Raw genomic sequence first — 20,691 nt, forward strand, 5'->3', positions numbered from 1 at the left:
GCAATACAGTAGATTACTATACTACACAAATCCACACATAATGCTCCCAGTGTTTACCTACCTGGTTCTGCTGGCTCTCCTTTTGTCTCTGGGCCTCCCGGCTCCGTCTGCAGCTCCACTCCTTCAGCGCCTCCTGGGCCTCTGGTGTCAGGCAGCCTGTGAATGGCTGCTCCCTGTCCAGGCTCTGGATCAGACACAGGCTGGCATACACACTGGTCAGGTAGTACCCACCTGGGAGCAAAACAAAAAAAGGTAGAGGGCTAAACTAAATCACTTACACTAAAAAGGCTTTTAATGATGGACTAAATAGACTAAAACTTCACTGTTCTACTCAGTTTATAGGAGGCTGCTTTGTCATTTACTACCTAAATGCTCTTCTCTACATCTAATTTGGTATACTATAATTGATTAATTAATTAAATATTATTAAAGTAATTAAAAGTTGATACCTATAATATTTAGCTGACAGCTATGAATTAAAATCTGACTTATATTTCACTGGAAATAGTGTAAAACTGATGGAAAAAATACATACAAAATAATTGTAGAATATGCAACATATTCAACAATGTAGATTTAAAGCTGCTAATCAATATTTCTTTGTTAACAGTGGATTAATTGACGATATTTAATACAAAAGAGGTCAATTGTAGTGAAAAAAACTCACAGAGATTTAACACCCGACACTGCAGTCCAGAGCATTTTAGCCTCCTAATGGTTAATGGCTAATGGGCTGTTACGTTACTGTCTTGGTTCACACTCAGAATATGGCATTTAGCAACTAAAGAGCCAGATATTTTTTTGGGGAGATGGTGGAGACCAAAAACAGAGCTAAAAGAGAGTGAACTTCTATTCATCAGGCAGACAGAAGGAGAAGTTTAAATGAACGTTAATGTTGCTTTGCCTGAAATGTGCAACTTTAAGTCAATCTCCTGTTTATAGCTTGTTTTGTCCTTAAATGACCAAATTAATGAAAGTTTAAATAGTTATGCATTTCACCAAACAGCAACATTAGACCTAAACTTTGGCTTTGAAACTCTGAACAAATTTGAAAGCACCACTATTTAATTTACTGCCACTTAAAAATGTAAATATATAATGTGTTTCTTCCTCATACTAAAGTTAAATAGCGTTGAATTTGAGTTGAGTCGTCTTGGTTTCGTCAAGCTGAGTCTGAAGTCATCATACTCATGGGATGAGCCTGAATAGAGTTCAAGTCATGTGACACTATTCTCATGTTCATTTACCTGCTGACCTGGCTGAAAAACCACTGTATAAATGCTGGCACTCCTCCACTTATTGCTGCACTGACAACATTTTGGGTTTATATCAGTTAGTATAGATCGTACCCTCTCCTCCGAGCCAGGAGGGCTCCAGCAGCTCCATCATGTACTCCACCTCGATCAGGATGTGAGGCCTGTTACACTCCACAATTACATAAGACAATGATGGCAGGAAGTCATCCCAGCTCACTTCCTGTCCTGCAGAGAAAGTAACAGGAGGGCAGTATAAGTGTAAAGCATTTGTTTTTTACTTTGACAATTTGAGTTGAATCATTGATGTATTGTTTCAAACTATGGAAGATATTTGTCCTTCTCTGCAGTTTTCAAAATAAGGACGGCTACTAAAAGAGCTGTTCTTGTTTTTAAAGTTACAGTCAAGGCTTAAAATCTCAAAAAATACCAAAGTATTTTGGTCTCACCATGTAAGGACCCCATGGCCTTATGGACGCACTTGCACACTTGCAGCAGCAGCAGCACTTTGTCGATCGGCGAGTGCGTCCTCTGCATCAGGACCAGCTTCTGCTTCACCCTCTCCACCTCGCGGCTGTCTGGGACACCCGTCCGCACGCCGAGCCGCTCCATGGCGGCGTCCCCTTTCAGATGGAGCAGGTTCTGGGTGAGACGCTGGCTGGAGCCGTTGAGATTGTGCAACGCCACCAGGGCTTTTTCAAGGTGGGACCTCAGAGGCCTGAGCACGCAGGAGAACATGGCTCGCTCCAGTGCCAGATCTGGGGACAGAGGGAGGGATTCATTGTTTGAGAGACAGAGACTGAACATTTTTGTACAGGTGTGAGACATTTTTTGGGGATAGGGTTGCGTGTGTTTTGTGTGTTTTATTTGTTTGGGCATTTGTCGGTAGAGAAATGTGTCTACATATCTAGAGGCACTGGCAAGAGGCCCAGAAAGGTATGCTGATCATTGCAATGGAATCATTAGGGTGAATGAAGTGTCAAGTAGAAGCTCTCTTCCACTTGTAGAAATGTTTAAATATATAACAAGAGGGTTTAGCTTGGTGCAGAGCTGAGTAGTTTTGGTGTACGGCAAGGCATTGCCTGCATTTGACCAGCGCCTGGGGAAATTATATTGCTGTGTGTACAGGACTTTCACTGTCTTACTGATTGCATGAGTGGAGAGACGGTTACTTTTCCCTTTTTAAACTGAAACAACACAGAGTATAAAGTGTACATACCCAGGAAAAATATTTAATACAAATACATGTGATTTGTAATGCACAGTTTCTTCAGTCTCCCATGTAGTATGATGAAAAATGATATATATATATATATATATAATTTAACACATACATATCTAACTATATGATGTAATCCAGAATCACAAATTCTATCATATCAATTGTATTATATCAAAAAGTTGAATCAACTTCACACATTTCACACAAAAAACCAGTGTAACTTACATAAAGGTAGAATTTACTGCAGGGCTGCTGTACTGGATTGCATCAGACTGTCCAGGTGTTAAGTTTTTTTTTTGTTTTTTTGTTTTTTGTCCACCAAATCAACTAAGTGTGCTTTTAAATTCGGGATTATCCCAGAGCATATTCTGCGATAATCCAAATGACTTTTCACTACAGTCCGCACCATAGAAATACCCACTATTTCACACATTCACCTACATGAATGGCCAGATTAACCAGATATTAAGCAGATTTCTTCATTAGCCTGTTTTGCAGAACTATTTCAGGAATTTAGGAGTAAACACCAGCAGCATGGGCAAATACCTAACCTGCTTATCCAACTGCCCAGCTCTCGTACTCCGGCTACAGCCAGGGTTGTCAGATATGGTCAGTGAGGCATGATGGTACCAAACCTGGACACCCCACTGTGAGGATGAGTCTCTGGGAGGCTGTGGCCTGCTGTTGTTTGCCAAGACACATGAAATCACAAAGTGTCTTTTTGGTAGCAAACAAATTACACAACATTGCCTACACTACCTCTCATTCGTTGCTGTGGGCATGTTGATGCTCACAAGCTAGTGTGCAGTTAGCTTGTTAGCAAACACTGTGTAAATAGGTTGGCTATGATTTTTCCAATAATTTCTCTGTGCCAATTAGTATTTCCTTTTTTGTTTGTACGTCCTCTCCAGCAAGTAAAAACAAAACCTCTTCATTCACCACTGCTTCATGTTTTTCTTTTTCTTGAAGTGACTTTGGAGACTGCAGGTGAACCTCACCCTCGTTTACATAAAGTGAAAGTGTGAAAACTTTCATCAGTAACTCATTACACACACTGACAAAGCAGCAGCGACAGTCACGTGTTACATTACGAAGTTTCACAGGGACCTTTGACCAACAGATTCTTCAGTAGCCGAGCCCCAGTGATGGTGCACAGCTCTCCAGAAATCCCAGCCTCAGATGTGTGGTCAACACACCCTCTGACTCAAAACAAGTGGGTGACTCCTGAATGTGGGTGCACTGATTGTGAATGATAGATGACTTATAGTCGCTTTACTCCTCTTTTGGTGCAAACTAACCACAGCGCCCCGCCAGGCACCTAGCACCTAACTAAACAGCAAACAAGCTGACCCCCAAATATCAAAGTAATGGAGCATTACTGGGATTAATAAGTGTAATGTAATTACTGGAATCCCTTAAACTACTTGTCACTGGAAAAAGTAATTGCATCACTGTAATTCGTCATTAAGGAGGCTAAGTAATTGCTAAGTGATGTGTTAACCCACAAATCTGTGAAAGATGATTCATTCACATATAAAAAAAAAATACAAACAGAGGTAAACGTTACTATGCATCACATCACGTTCAGTGGGCGTTCACCGCTATATGTCTGTTAGTGAACAGATTGAAAATACTAGACGGAGCATGCTACACAGTGAGTATTACAGTTGCTGGACAGTGGCAGGCTAACTGTTTCTCCTTGTTTCCAGTCTTTATATGCTAAGCTAGGCTAATCCCCTCCTGTCTCTTGCTTAAAACTTAACACACAGACATTAGGTATCTGTGAAAGGAAGTTAATAGGTGCATTTCCCATAATATTTAACTATAAGATAAAACTTTACTTTAAGTCCCTTTATTTAACATTCACCAATAAAGAGTATACATGTTCAATAAATGGTTTATAACAAACTAGAATGTTGTTGTAAGGTAAATGATTATTAATGTGTCTGTCAACAGCTTTTTTTTCAGGTGAGGCTGCAAACAGATTTTATATGATATAAAATATCACCACACAGGAGGAGTTACAAGTGTTGACAAATACTGTACATTAATAAACACTTTATAAACGATCCATTAAATGCTTTTATTTTGCATATAAACGCTGAATAAGGAGAATTAAAGAGTTCCTGCCGTCAAGCTATTTTTCTTTGCTCCTGGAAAACACCTGACAACAGTGATGTGTGATACAGAAACTCGTGTACATGTACAGCGCACATGCATGCATGCTCTCACACGTGAAAACGCACACACCCTGGTGATCCTCCTGCAGGCAGTGGGCAGTCCTGACTATGTGTGTAACAATTCTCCAGTGCACACTGTTTTCCACTCATCATCAAAATCCTCCCCTCCCTCCTCTCCATCCTCATAATCCCCCAACACCCCCCCCCTCATCTACCTTACTATATCATTCCCCTTTGTGATTTATCGTTCACGCCCTCCATACTCCACCTCCCTCTCTGCTCAATCCCAGCATCCCTCTTTCTTTTACAGCTCTGGAGAGTAACAGATTACATGTAATGTGATTACAGCCTTGTGAGCTGCTGGCTAGTCTGGAAAAAACACGACTTTTTTTGCTATTACTCGCAGATCTGTAACTGATTACGTTTTCAAAGTAACCTGCCTATTTCTATCGCTCCCTCCCACCCTCCCCTGAATCGTGCTGCTCTTCAAGTGAGCGTGGGACTGTGATATCTTTTTATGATAAACGAGGGGGAGAAAAAAAAATGCAAATGCCTCCCACCGACGCAAAGCGAGATAAATCAGAATCAGAGCGCAGGAAGGAAGGAAGGAAGGGAGGAAGGAAGGAAGCGGCCAACCACTCTCCCCTGAAGCCTCTGCACTGCCAGGCAACCATCCATCATCACGCACATTTACACACAAACACACCTGCAAACACACACTCAGCCGCACACAGAGGAGTCCAAAAAAGAAAAACCTACGCACAGGGCAGTGTCAAAAGATCCAACTACAATCCCTCCAAAGCAACACCCTGCGATGCCTTTACAATAATGAGAAGAATCACACTCCGAGTTTGATGGATGTGAGTGCAGGCGCGTCGGGCAGGGCTTTCCTAATGCTGTTTTCTAAATACCAGAGACAATATGAGCTCCAGTGAATGAGGCTCTACCCCCCACGCAAACTACTTTGTGTTGACAGTGCCTTTCACAGGAGCCTGGAGCCTGGGCAGCCCACCATTTAACAGAAAAGGCTGTCTGTTTCCATAGACCTGCGTCCTCTGGCACTGTGTCTATTGAATTGGTGTTATTCTAATAGTACAGTTTTTTTTTTTGTTTTGTTTTTTTTCCCACATATCTCTCTCTCCCTCCTCCGGTCTCCTGCTGAAGTCACCGTCTCCTTGTTTTGATGTAATGAACTGATCGTCCTTGCATATTAGAAATTCACCAGGTTGAGAAGACGGAGCTCAGGACGTAATCCAGCACAATCAGCCAAATCCAATTAAAAAATTCATTTTGAGATTCTTTGCCGATAAAATCAAATGAGTTAAAATGGCAATGTGTTTGTTTTGTTTTTTTTTTAACTTTAATTGGAAACACCTCATATTTTATAAGAGATTCATTTTGACTGCTACTAATGGCTTTAATATTGTAAAAGCCTATTCTTTGAGCACGTAAGTGGAAATGCAGGTGTTGTTCAGAGACATCTGCATTGGTTGTTGGTCCGCAGAGATGTTTTATGTGTTTTTGCAAAGCTATATTATTTATTAACCATTTTTACATCCTTAATGAACTATTCATAAGGACCACTTATGGATTTCCAGGCTGTAAAATCCCTTTGGCTGCTGTATATCATCTTTAATCGTAACTTTCTTCATCTCCTGTAGCTCTGCAGTTAAAGTGAACGATTTTCATTCCCCTTCAGTCAATTTGCTCTCTCTCTCAGTCTGAAGAACTCAACCTGTCCACTGAAAGTTGAGCAGCAGGTGACTGTAAATGCTTAAACCTCAGTGGAAGACAAACTGAAGTTTTTTAATTTAGGATTCAAACCAAATGAAAACATCATTTACTCTTCTACCTTTGCTTCTAAATGGAAAAAAAAAACGTAATCCTAGTCACTTTCTGCTGGAGGCTCTCAGTGGTGAACCGTGAAAGACTGGAAGCACTGGGCAGCTCCCAGGTGTGAATATTGTTGAGAAGAAACTGGAACATTTCATTTCTACTTCCTTGAACAAACTATCAGTTGTGTGCCTGGAGAAAACCTGATCACACATAAATGAGTTATATTTTTCTGTTTGCAACAGATTTAACTCACATTCGCTTGAACAAAAATTACAATAATATGACAATTTTGGCAACATACGGGTGTACTGTAGTGTGTGTGGACCTTCTTTTGTCAGGGGTTTATAAGCTTTACTTAATGGCTTTAGTCAGTCATTAATACTTAATAGATCAGTAATAAGACATTTACAAACTACTGTATAACTTGCTTTGTCAATTATTAATAACTTAAATTAATCTGGAAGATTCCTCCTCTTCTGAAAAACACCTGCAGAACATCAGGAACAATTGAGTGAGTTACTCGATCCAGAATGAAAGTCATTCACTTGAACTGAGGACACAGATAAAACATTCAAACAGATTTATGACTGAGGACAAAGCGATTCTCGTGCAGCTGGTAACCCAAAAAAAGCATATTAATGAAAACAATAGGTGCTATATTAACACTGATGAAGCTTGTAAATCCCCTTTTTTGAATAGAAAGTCATTTTAAACATACAGTATACTGAGAGTCCGAGAGTCTCCTGTAAAAAAGTTAGTTACGTTTTGTTGTAAGGCAAAATCTGGCAGCTGAAGTAATTCTCATGTGGGGTTGGCAGTTTATGTTATTTCTATTATCCACAAAGTTATCCACGTTGTTATTATTGTAACCGTGACAACAAAGATCATCTAATGTTGAGGAAGTACTTATTTTAACCCAGATCACTTGAACTGAACCAGGCCATGACCGTTATTATAGTAACCATAGCCACCAAGGTAGATCCGCTGCTCTAGATACCGCAGTGGAGGGCTCGAATTAGAGGGTTGAAAAAAACCATTGTTCAGGTTGGAGGAGTTGTTATGTACCAGTACGTTGCCATCATTGTTACTTTAGAATTTTTGGTTCAGCAAATGAGAGTTAATTATTGTGCTAGAAAGTGGAAATTTTTTTGTGCCTGCTCCTTTGTAACACTGCTGCCATTTCAAAGTCAACAGTGCGTGTTTGAAAGTCATGGTTCAAGCTAAGGTTCAGATATAATTGATGTGAGAAATTACTGTGTATTGCCACATTTACCATGTTGCTGTTTGTTTACCTTTCTCGTTCTCTGGCACCAGGGTTTCAATGGGGGGCTCCAGCTCTCCGCTGTCCATCAGGCAGCACTTTGCCTGGGACAGAAAGAGCCGCAGACCCTGCAGGAGCTGCACTGAGGTCACCCGGGATGAGGACGATGATGATGAAGGTGAGGCCAGGGATTTGAGCACCTCTCTCTGTTCCAGGAGGAAGTCCTGAACCATGCCTCCGAAGATGGAGCGCCTGTCTCTGGACAGCTCCTCCACCAGCCGCGTCAGCCGCTTGTCCGGAGCAAAGAAACAGACGAAGGCCTCGCTCATACGGTGCAGCCCGCCGCGGCCCCGGGAGCGCACAAGTGGCGGGCGCTTGTAGATGTGTGTTTGGGTTTGGACCATGCTTTCTGGCTCTGAATCCGAGTCATTGTCCTCGTCCATGCTGCTGAAGGAGCTGCTGCTGTCCAGCTCGGCCAGGGACGGAGCCGGGCGCCGTTCCAGGGCCAGAGCCGCCACCTCAGTGCCTGGCTCCTCTGCTCGGGCCGATGCCTGGGACTTTGGAGACTCTTCCACCTTGGCAGATGTCTTGAGCAGGAGAGAAGTGATAATTTCATTAATTCTTCTTATTATTTGTTGCCAGCTGTAATGAGACAGTTAAGGTAACTTTGAGTAGTGTTAGTGTTTGTATGAGCCTGAAGTACTGGATGAGTTTACAACATGTGAAACTATGCTTAGTTTGAGGCAGTTATTATTTTAAGTAACATTAAAAACATTAATTTGGCTGCAAGATAATTTTATAAAATTCTAAATATTAACAATCCCCCCTGGTCTGAAAGACAAAACAATATATTAAAACTTATTACTTCAGGCACATAGACAGACATCAGGTCCTCTTCCTCTGCAGAACCCGGTGATACAGCGGGGGTTCTCCTCAGGACCCCTGCCCCAGCATGAACTCTCCTCTGTGGGTTAGTGGCGCCCCTCTGCAGCCTCTCCGACCCACCAGGCTGCTCCAGTGACGGGGGAGGCGAGTAGGAGCCGATCCCCTCGAGGGACAGATTCATGGAGGACTCCGAGAGCCGGAGACGCATGCTGCGCTTGAAGCGGTGCCGTTTATTGGAGGCACTGTGGTTTGTGAGTTGTGGCTGCTATAGAAAAGAAAGAGCGGATTCTTCTTATTTTTCAAAGCCAATGTGAACAAAGTAAACAGACGCTATATTAGCAGTCATATAAGTAAGGGGGATGGCTTCAGAGCTCTTGAAATTTATGCAAATTTTAAAAACAAAGCAAACTTTTCAGGAACTGAACAACCAAATTACAAAACACATTTTCAACAGGGTTTCTTGATTTTGGTCTTTAGTAAAAATGCATGAAAATCTCCTCAAAAGTAGAGATAAACGCTGAAATAATCACACAGCCTTCATGACTAACCTTGCTAACCTCCAGCTGCAGGAAGAGCGGGTTGATGAAGCAGAGTTTTCCTTGTCTGCCTCGGGTCAGCAGGGTACATCGATCCTGGGCCTGGCTGCCGCTGGTTGATGCAAACAGGTCCACTGGTCCATTCTGGATGTCTGAGGCACTCGGCAAGCTCCAGAAGTCTAGGAGAAAATACAGGAAGGCAAAAGCTCTTCAATTAAGGATTTGTTTGTAACAGGGATATTAAGATTACTGTAAAATGCAGCACACAGGCTTAAGGTGGATGTTTACAAATAGCTTTAAATTAATGATATAATGAATAATTTGTGTTAAAATGCAGCACATAAAACCATAAATTTCCCTTTTAGGCTCCTGATTGTGGTGAGGAAGTCGAGGGAAAAAACATTACATTTTGAAAAGAGCAATACACAAACTAAACATCAGATAAACACTAACGGATATAAAAAGTTTTTCTTGTGTAGCTGACTGGAGCAAACAGATTTTGCACAACGGCGTCTGGTTCTGTTTGAGGTGCAGTCAGTGACACATCCTGCATCTTTCTGTCATTTTTAGCCATAAGTCACACCTCGCTCTCTGCCACCGCACTGCAACAGTCCTACATGTTACCATGTTAAAATAGATACAACCTGGCAGTCACTTCTTTTGTCAGTTATTAATTTATTGTCTCATATTTTCAATAGGTTATTTTTGTTTTCTCTCAGTGATCTGCAGAGAGGCTACACATTTTTACTCTCGTTCTGCTTGTGTCTTTTGTCTATGCAATGAGAAGTAGCATAAAGAAGTACTTGTAAACAAGTTGCCACGCTAGCAACTTTTCGGAGGCACAGCAATGCTGATGAGAATTAGTTTTGCAGCAATTAGACTTCCACATGGGTATAATGCTGCATAAAAACTCAGGGGATCAGCAAACTTTTTACAGTTCATGGCACATGAATGTCTCAAATTTCATTGCAATTAATTCAACAGGTGTTGAGGTATTTTCATCTAGACCTGTGGTGGACGGTCTAGTTGACACTGTCATTGGAGCCATGCCACTAGTGCCACTGAAAAGTAAGTTCACTCTGAAAGGGACGGTGACTGTACCTTGTCCCATGTGTGAAATGGCCTCCAGCTGCCTGTGAGTTGTGGCTTTAGCAATGGCCTCTGGTAGCTCCAGTGGGAAAGGCAACACATCCCTGCAGACAAGAAAAAAAAAAAAATCAACAATAAAATCAATTAATACATAATTGATGACCAGTGCTTGGCATTAATCTGTTGTAACAGCCTCTACTCCGTCCACAAGATTTCTGAACTTGGCTGCAGGTGTTTGCACTCAATCAGCCACATAAGCATTAGTGAGATCCAGCACTGATGTGGGCTTGGAGTCAGTATTACAGCTCATCCCTAAGGTGTTGGACGGGGATGAAATCAGGGCTCTGTGCAAATTCTTCCACACCAAACCAGGAGAATGATTTCTTTGTGGGATAGGAATGGGCCTGAGACAAACTGTCACCACACAATATTGCCTAGAATATCTGCAGCATTAAGATTTCACTTGATTTTACTTTGGTGTATCAGTTAATATGATACATTACCTGCTGATACAGTAGAAGGCCACCAGTCGACACAAGTCAGGGAAGGTGAGTGCTGAGCTCTCCAAGGCAAATGCTGGTTATAGAACAGACAGAGTTTGATTGACAGCAGTGGAGGCAGAGGGAAACTCGTTCAAATTTAACGGGAAATATAGCAGCTGCAAATAATTTGGAGGACCTATATTCTCCGACCCACGTCGCTTCGAGCAGTAAGTGTATGAAGTGCACTGCACCCTCATAAGCTGAGCAGAGAAATGTGTATTTCTGTAGCTACAGGTGGCTAAAACACGCGAATCCATCTTGTTTTATACTCACTGGAGTCCTCCTCACAGATGAAGCACTCCTTAACAGAGGAGGCACTTGTGTCGGCTGCCACTCTCAAACACAGCACCTTCCTCAGGCTGGAGCTGCATTTACGCACCAAAAAAGTCTGTAAGCACCAGAAGTACAGGGGTGTTATTGGTGCATGGTGCAAATAGCAATGCAAAGTCCAAAATCTGTGCTTAAGATCAACTTTAATGAAATATTTCACTGTATGAAGTTTGCTGTTAGCACAGAAATGTTCTGTTTGTGTGATGTTTATTCAAACAAGATGAAGTCCCACGGTTGTATACAGAAATCTGGTAATATAAATTTGAGAAATGATTTTAAAAAACATAAATGGGTATTGTTTTCTTCATGTTTTCCTTCAACATGTATTAATGATTAATATTATTGATTGGTCCTCACCCCAACAGGCTCTCTGAGCAGGATGTAGAGGGCAGAGTCTTGGTTGAGCGACAGCTGCAGCCACACAGGATGTGTGAGCAGCAGACGGTCCAGGACGCTGAAGGCCCGCTGAGAGCCTCGCTGGGTACTGCCCACCTCCTGCATCTGAAACACAGGTTTTATCGTACAAGAACTTATTTATTACAGCTTCAAATACTGTTCTGTGTGTTTTTTTTTTAACCCATTCTCGATTTTCAAATCAATGTTGAGGTTGAAGTGACAAGAAAATAAAGCTGTATAACTTGTAATCGATAAGTCTATCTGTATGCAAATCAATCATTAAGCTGCAACTATTAAGAATAGTAATAATGCTATATATATATATATATATAAAAAATACATTGTATTTGTCTATAGAGTTGGATTCATGTTTTTCAGACAGTGCCCGTTAAAGTTGAAGTGAAATCTATGTCCAGTAAAAGTCGTGTAACCTCTTCACACACTGACACTGAAAGCAGACGTCCTCACTTCCTTTGTGTTGCTGATGTTTTCAGGTTACTGACATTATGTTTTTAATCTGACCTGCTCCTGCAGAGGTAAACAAATTAAACTGAAGCAGATACTGTTGCTGACTGCAGATTCAAAATTACTAAGCATCTACTCATCTCAGCTTTCCTTCATCTGATTGGTGGCACCAGCCTCATCTAGAAAGACTCATTATGACTCATGTTGTGACTGTGGCTGCATTACCACAAATCAGACTTATGTCATATTCTTTTGCCAAGTAAAAAATAACGATGAAAACTTTTTTTGTGATACATTATACTTTCTCCGAGAGATGACAGGAACTCAGGGAGAAAAAGATGCAACAAAGGTTCGTGGCCAGATTTGAAACAGAGGAGTTGTTTGGCATCATAACTTTCAGCAACTGAGAGTGGTTTTAATTAAGTTATCCCTCAAAAAACTATGAATCAAACTTCTTAAAGCAGCTTTAAAGCCTTCTGTTTGTTCTATAATCTGTCAGAGTGTTGCTGTGTGTTGCTCTGAACAGGGTAGGCCTCCACCTCTCCTCCGTCTGTCTTCACTATAACAACTGAAAACTCTACACGTCTCTACAGAATTAATGGATTTGAAGTTGCACTCTCTGCATAAAATGCACCTTTCCATGTACTTAAAAGAGCCTCAGTCAGTTTAAACTGCGTGTTTCCTTATTTTTGGCTCTATAATGTTAACATTCAATCACAGATTTACTTTCTCTCTCTCTCTCTCTCTCTCTCTCTCAGATTGGATTGCTGCTGGATGTCACACTGTGTGGGCTGCCGGCGAACGCTTGCGAGCGTAGCAGCAGATGGTTGCCATGGCAACCCCGGGCCTATCATCCCCACATCCTACCAGGCATTCCCACTCAGTGAAACACCCTCTCTCTCTCTGACAAGTTGGAGTTGCGCGTGCATGCACGAACACGCACACACGCAAAACACACATGTATACACTGTGTACACACAAACATGCACACTCCCTATGATAAAGGGGTAACGGGTTTTCTGAAGTGTTTCCATTAATAATCTGCATTTTATTTATTTATTTTATTTTAGTCGCTTCCTCCCTCACATCAGAGCACTAAAGTTCACTTCTGAGCAATGATGCAGCAACCTGTTCCAGTGGTGTAAGAGGAAGCATTATGAATATTGTTTTCATTCAGCAACACGTCGACTTTTCCACATTTTTCATCACCTTCTGTCACCTTTTTATATAAGTCTCCTCTCGAGGGCACACCAGTTATCCATGTGCCAATCTCCGCTCTGTAGGACCATTGAAAGGAAATGGTAAATAGCATTAGAGGAGTTAGCATTCAAGTACAAGAGATGTCAATCAAAGGAGGGGGGCTGTGTTATGTAATAGTCACAGGTTTGTGCAGACAGCTGCAAGACGTCAGCAAACAACTGTGGAAGAATCTGATCCTGGTTGTATTTGAGAAGAATTGACTAAATTAGCATTTAGCTGTGAACATTAGCAATGTTATGTTAGCCACAGTAGCAACCTAGCTCAAAGCCAATATGCCAATACACAAATGTAATATTTGTATGTATACTTCACTTATGTCATGTATGAACATAATAAATGAAAACACATGTAAAAAATCGTATATGAGACCTATTAGAAATTGAAATAATGTAATATATTGACACAGGGCTTATACTGTATGTCTAGAGCATCCAAACATTATATTGTAGACATGTTAAATAAATATATATCCATCCCAAAGTCTGTCAACATGTTGATTTTATACACAATTACACCTGCGCTACACTTAGATATTATACAGAATGGGAAGTTAGACATGTTTAAAATTCATGAGAAATTAATTTTAAAATCTTTTTTATATGTTGTTATAATAAACCTACATATAAAAACTACATTAAATTCATCTAAAAGAATTTATCATAGATATTTTAATAAATCTAAGTATACAAATGTCACTGTGGGTATTTCATTTATATTATAAACTTATATCCAAAGGATGTATTTATATATGATAATAATATAAATGAAATAATTGGCATCACTGTTGATACAGAGTCATAGATGTCATATATTTCATTTCTGTATGGGTGGAGGGCATGTTATCAGACGACTATATTACCTTGTGAGATTACAGATTACAGAGCGCAAAGCCATACAATCAGAGTTTAGAGGAACATTTGTGGCTCTGTTCTGTCCTGTGTTTGGTTTGGGGAAGATTACTCCTCAAATCCTTTTTGTCTTGCACAAGTGAAACATCCTGTAAATCTTAAATCTAATCTCTGTGTTGCTTGTCTAAGAATGTTTTTTTCTGCAATACACATCTAAACCTTTACCTTCAGAATTTTAATTAAGTTTTCATTCAGAATACAGCGCTATAATACAAGGCCTGAATACTGAAAAATACATGATGTATGTCCCATGTGTGAATAGAAAGCTTGACGTAGCAACAGTAACTAAGAGGGGTGGGGCTTAACTAACAGCAAAATGCAAATAAATAAAGCACAAACTGCTTTATCTGTCCAAGATACACTGGAGGGATCAGACGCACTACAAGTCAACGAGCATCATCATCTTCAAATGAGCAGTCCAACACTTCTGATTTCAAGGTGTGCTTATAAATAAATAAATACGTGTGTGTGTGTGTGCGTGTGTGTGACTCTGAGTGGGCCTGCAGAGTCACCCCGTTGTACATCCGGAGCCAGCCACCACGCACATCCACAACCTGAAGACCCAGCACACGACCACACAAGGCTATAAGACGAGCAGAGAGAGAGAGAGAGAAAAAAAAGCAAAACAGAGAGCAAGACCCAAGTGTTTCGCTAGCCATTTCCAGGTCCGCCTTACATAAAATTCAACGCTGCCCCCACACACACACACACGCACAGAGATTATGTAATTCCCTCAGAGAAAGAGAGACACACAGAGAGGGAGAAACAGAGGAGATCAGATAAAAGATAAAATGATGAAAAGAGAGGAGAAAAGCCGGGCCCGAAAAATTAAAGCTGGGTAAGGAAATCACAAAGTCAGTGGGCCTGCAGCTGTTCAGCGGCTCAAGCTGGCAGACTGGAAATGTAATAAGCAGAGGGAGACGTACAGTGTCTATCTAACAAGGTGTTTTTGCACCTGCAGGCAGCAGCAGCAGCAGCAGCAGCAGCCGGGAACCCAGCGGGAGAGAGCACAAAATCTGATGCTGCTGAACGCACTGAGCACTTAACAAGGAGCAGATGAAGAGACAGTTAGGGCGAGACTCATCAGAAGTGGGGTGGAGGAAAGAGGCGGAGGAAAAGGAGTGCTGAGCCCAGAAGTGGGAATCTGTGGGGACCTGTAGAGAGGAGTTTTTGAAAAGCCTAAATTACTTCCCTCCTTTTCTGGGAGACAGGATCAGAAGAGGGGGAATGGACCCACATATTTGAAACTGGAGCGTTTGCGGTGCCAAAAATCAGCGGGTTGTTAATGAGTATTTTTGGAAAGGGAACATCAGATTTTATTTTGCAAACACCGACTGACTGACGTGAAAAGAAACCGTGCAGTTTAGACCTTTTTGCAGGGAGGTTTGGGCAGAGCTCTGCTGAAACACTGGACAGAAGGACGGACTGACCGACATGCTGGCTGAGCGAGTGATGACAGAGAGAGAGTGACTCAAACATTACAAAAGACCATTGTCATCACATCTGAGAAAACAGAGCCGAACTCTTTTTTTCTTCCCAGTTTTTTAAGCTGCTGAAGGCACTGGTACGAATAAATAATAGATTTTTTTACTGAGGATAACATCACCACCTGTCGCTCTTCAGACAACAGCTTCGTATATCTGACAATGAGATATGTGCACAACTTGATTAGATAAGCCTCAGGGCTAAATGAAGGCTTTCAGGGCTGGAGATGAGGAAGAAGTTACTTCACTCGGGCTGCAGCGTGAATAGGAGGATGAAGGATTTTTAGAGAACAGTGTAGGATGAGAGAGATCAGTTGCTCACAGAGAAGACCAGCTTGATGCAGATGGACAACGTCATAGTGTCCAGATTTGCAGGATTCAGTTCGTCCGCCTCCAGACCAGTGCCCTGACAGGCTGCGGAGAAAGTGCAGTGGTCCCCCCCCTCCCCCGCCGCAGGATCAACTCTCTGTGCCACCTCCAGATGTTGCCTGATAACAGCTTTGTCATGTTATGCATCGCTGAGGCAGGTGAAGGGGAGAACAGGAGCCTGGTGAAGAGTGTTGTCGGGTACCTGCAGCTCAGTGTTGATTTCCAGCAGAGCAAGAAATCACCATGTTTGAGGGGGGGGGGGGGGGGGGGGGGGGGGGGGTTCTCACTCAAATTCACATACTTGCAAAGTGCATGGAGACGGAAAAGGCCTTCATACAAAGGACACTGCTCTGCCAATAAAGTTGATTTAAAATTTTGTCCCTTTAAGGTGATTTATGACACAGACTGCTCTTTGAACATGTTGGCTCTGGTGATGAGTGAAGAATCTAAAAAACACAACACAAAAATATTAACTGTTGACTGTTCCTATAGTTTTTTCGGTGATTTGCTCGATTGTCTGGTTTCCATTTATTTCAAGAGGGTAAAATTAGCTTCTAGAAACCTGAAACTTGTCTGAGACAGATAATCAAAGAAAACATTTTTCCTCATACTGTTCATGATGTGGTGGTGCAGTGGTGTTATGAGTTGTTATGACTTTCTTTCTACTAAACTCAATCATCAGAGTTGCAACTGCTGAAAATCTCACTTCGTTACAGTTTCGTTTTAGTTTTTTTCAATTTTTCAAGTTTATTTTCATATGTAACCTAAAAAAAACAAAACAATGGCAGCCTAAAATATATGAAGGAATTATCTGGTAAAGGCCATAACATATAATAAAAATATGCAAATATGGAAATGGTTCTGTAAAGGAACCCTGGGATCTATCAGTCTGTAAACTTCAATAAATAATAATTGTTAATGTTCTGTATTCATATTTTCACTTTGCCTCAACCCGCCTCTCTAAATGATTTCCTACATTTCCCACTTCAGTTTCATCCAGAGAACACATGAGGCTGTATTCAGCTGAGTTTTGTGTGTAGGTGGATATGGCCATAATGATAGAGATAGTAAGAGCAAAAGAGCGCAGGTTTCCAGTGAGGAAAAACTGGCCTTTACACTTAGCACAGCACGTCTTCTAGCTGCAGAGCAGAGAGTAGTTTCTCTGCCTCCTCTTAAGACAATTACGGATCCTTTGTCCAAAAATAATGAGATGAAAATGCTGCTGTTGTTCAGCTGCAGTGATGAGGCGTCTGAACTGTACTTAACGTTTCTGCTAGTCATCCACCAGAAAGAGAGGAACAACACAAAACATAACAGAACAAGTCTGGAGACGGTTGCAGAGACTCCTGAGACAGCAGCAGAGGAAGGATGAGTAGGAAACACAGTCCTTGACAACATCTACCGCCCCCCCCCCCCCCCCCCCCCCCCCCCCCCCCCCCCTTCCACCCCCACACAGAGCTTATGCTGATACAGACCACCTCCAGCCGCTGCCTCAGCATCCAACACTTCACAACTCTCGGGATACATGTTTTTCTGCACCAGAGTAACCTTCAGCCAATAAACGTGATGATAGTGGTGCTGAAAACAGACAGCGATGTTGTGAACTTTGCTCATTGTCACATCCTACATATGGTATTTCCATCTGGAGATTTTGATAAGCAGGCAGCCGGCGAAGCATCCACATCCAGTCACTGTAAAGTCACACTTATTTTTTTGTAATCCTCTTGTTGGTTAGATATTTAGATATTCTTAGATATTCTGAATGAATTGCTGTTTGTTTCTAAGTAATTTTCACAGCTCTTTGCACATCTACATGACGACATTGTGTCAATATTTTAATATCTGCATGTTTACAGCACTATTTTCCACAAACAAATGAACAATCTTTCTAATTTCCGACAGATTTTACTTTACTGTCAGTCTATATTTCCTTATTTCTGCACAGAGAGAAATGCAGATGCTCACAAAAAGAAGCCAGCCCCAAACTTTACTAAAACTTTAACAGTCCAGTCACAAAATAAAGAATCCATGTGCACTGTCAGCACTGGAGTCTGTAACTTTCTGCAAACTGTCTCTCGCTCTCTCTCTGCAGAGGCAACTGAAATGATTTTTAACTGGGTTGCTGCAGGAACTTGGTGTTTGTTCCGATTAGTGACTGAAACACTTGAGTTTACACGTATGCATTTTCAGCCAGTTTGTTGAGGTGCACCTCAACAAACAGATCTGAAAAGTCTCCAACTCTCCATGATAAATAACCAAAGTCCTGCCCCCTCTCCTATAGCTAGCCTCTGCTCCACAACTCCAATTTAGCATGGTTATAAAGTCGTGGCTTTTTGGCATTCTAGTATATAGCTCTCTGTGATGAAAATGAGCTATAATGGCTCCCTTTAAACACTGCAGGATTATCGCAGATAGATCTACAGCGCCTGTGCGATATTTGGCATTTGGTGGCAGCACTGCTGGAGGACAGCAGTGAGCTGAAAAATAATGATCAAGCCATGGATTTCAAAACCTGTTTTGCAGATGAATGACTGTAATTATAGCTGGTTCCCTTGCCACCTCATGGTGATGCAAGTGCTACAGAAATTTAATGCACTCAGCCAAAAAAATAGCAGCATAACCAGTATAAACTACAGTATGTAATTTCGAGACCTTTTTGTGCATGAAACAAGATATAAAGATATGTTAAAAATCGAGAGGCGGTTGGAGGCAGATTTTTTAACCTTTAAACGGGGTCTAGCTGTTTGCCTGTTCCCTGTTTATAGCCTTATATTTAATGGACAGGCTACAATTCAAACTTTTGCCACGTTGTTGGGTAACATACAGTAAATGTTAGGCTACTATACCTGATCTAGTAAGACATAGTCCTGCGTATTATAACCTTCTTTCTGTCTTGTAAACTAATCGATGGCTGAAGCTCTTGTCAAGTGATAATCACGACAATACGACAACGATTACTTCGTTAGCACAGTTCCAATGAAACTTTGACAACACATCATAAGACTTAGGCAATATGTAGTTGGAAAACTTGTTGTTTTTCAGTCCTGGTTATTTATTAACACACTGTATCTTGTGTGGAAAGTAAAAATTCAAAACAACCGGTGGCAGCAACTTTCTGGAGTTTTGTGGAGGTTGTTGCAGACAGGGAACCTGGAGAAGCAAACACCTTGTATCTTACCTTCAACTCTTGGGGAAAAAAAGAGAATAAGCACAAGTCTGAATAAGCTAAAGTACTGAAAATAGCACTTCACTCTCTGTAGATACCAAATTTAACCTTATGAGGCAAATCTTTTAATTAACGTGCACAATAGTAGTTGACCACACATCAATGAGCAATGGTTGTTTCCTGCACATCCAAACTTTGTCAATAACACAAGTCAACAACAACTGTTTACTCATTATTCACCGCTATTCATCGTGTTTGACGCCAACCACCAGCATCAGCCTGTAAAATCTCTCATTCGCACAAGAGTGACCATGACGGTGGCTAAGTATAGCAGGCAGCCCATCACTGCATGCGTAGGATGACTAATGGAACAACATAATTGCAGTGGGCTATAAGTATCCACGGGGGGCAACAGTGGGCACGGGGACCTGTGGACTGACGACAGGTGTCCGTTTTGATGCCTGCTGCAAGAGCGCCGTAGCAATGGCACTCAGGGCCAGTGACAGGGAAGTGAGAGATGTGTGTTAATGTGTGTTAATGTGTGTGAGTGTGTGTGACGAAGTTGTACAAAGGCATTAGTATGAGTCAGACGCAACACTTGGGCCGTAGGAGAGAAGAGGGACTGTTAGCATAACTGTGAATATTCATAATTTTAGAAGCGTATCAGTTAACTGCTGCAGTGATTCAGAAGGGGCATTATCACAAATAGTTCTGTCAGACCAGAGCTGTGTGTGTGTGTGTGTGTGTGTGTGTGTGTGTGTGTGTGTGTGTGTGTAAAAGGGAGGGAGATGCTATAGACTATCCATCATGATGTCATTAAATCTTTAAACCATCTCATATTTCTCCAGGAATGGTCCGCAGTGTCTCCACCGATTCTTCTCTGCAGCGCGACACTTAACTGAATTACACCGACACTGAATCGACACTTTGAGGAGAAACTGCTTTGACTCTGTAGCGCTCTGTGCACATAAATCGTTCACAGAATATCCCTTTTTTTGTTAAAAGTTCCCTTATTTACACTTAAGTTCCCCTCTTTATATATCTCTTCTCTACATATTTCCTCCTGATGTGGAATTGAGTTATAAAGTAGCATAAAATGGAAATACTCTAGTTAAGTGGAAGTAACTCTTAATTGTGCAATACTTGTGTAAATGTATATATATGTGTGTACTTACATAGCACCACTGCAGTCTTGCAAATATTTTAGTGGATTATTGTTTAACATGTTTTCACTGCAAAGTTCATTTTAAAATCATTTTAGTTCTTTTAAAACTTGGGATATTAAATCGGAAAAGGACACAACCTGTATGGGCCAACCCTGCTTAGAGTTGGTGGGGTAAATTTTAAATACTAGAAACACTTTTAAGTAATGAGTGTCTTTACTTATTCTTGAAGCTGGGTGGAGCTACACTTGGAACTATGTCATTTCATCAAACTCTACCAACTAATAATAATGATACTAATGTAATGAAAGGCACAATACAAACGAACAGGAATGAGAGGGAACTG

At 41.3% G+C, this 20,691-nt stretch overlaps 1 protein-coding gene across 3 annotated transcripts in view; it reads right to left on the minus strand.

Moving 5' to 3' along the window:
• The window catches only part of rin1b (Ras and Rab interactor 1b), a 29,335-nt gene that overhangs the window by 4,463 nt on the left and 4,181 nt on the right, over nt 1-20,691 (minus strand). The window contains exons 2-11 of one of the 3 annotated variants that reach the window (XM_071459421.1): nt 11,492-11,635; nt 11,078-11,192; nt 10,766-10,838; nt 10,275-10,366; nt 9,195-9,352; nt 8,618-8,902; nt 7,784-8,339; nt 1,703-2,011; nt 1,350-1,481; nt 62-231 (exon numbers count right to left, since the gene is read on the minus strand). In XM_071459421.1, the coding sequence (XP_071315522.1) occupies nt 62-231; nt 1,350-1,481; nt 1,703-2,011; nt 7,784-8,339; nt 8,618-8,902; nt 9,195-9,352; nt 10,275-10,366; nt 10,766-10,838; nt 11,078-11,192; nt 11,492-11,635 (2,034 nt within the window). Of the gene's footprint in view, nt 1-61; nt 232-1,349; nt 1,482-1,702; nt 2,012-7,783; nt 8,340-8,617; nt 8,903-9,185; nt 9,353-10,274; nt 10,367-10,765; nt 10,839-11,077; nt 11,193-11,491; nt 11,636-20,691 lie in introns of all 3 variants that reach the window. The other 2 variants (XM_071459420.1, XM_071459418.1) reach the window with 2 other exon arrangements.

Source organism: Trachinotus anak, unplaced genomic scaffold, assembly GCF_046630095.1.
Source record: "Trachinotus anak isolate AG129_WGS33_773 ecotype Australia unplaced genomic scaffold, CSIRO_AGI_Tana_v1 ptg000023l, whole genome shotgun sequence".
In the NCBI taxonomy this organism is placed as follows: domain Eukaryota; kingdom Metazoa; phylum Chordata; class Actinopteri; order Carangiformes; family Carangidae; genus Trachinotus; species Trachinotus anak.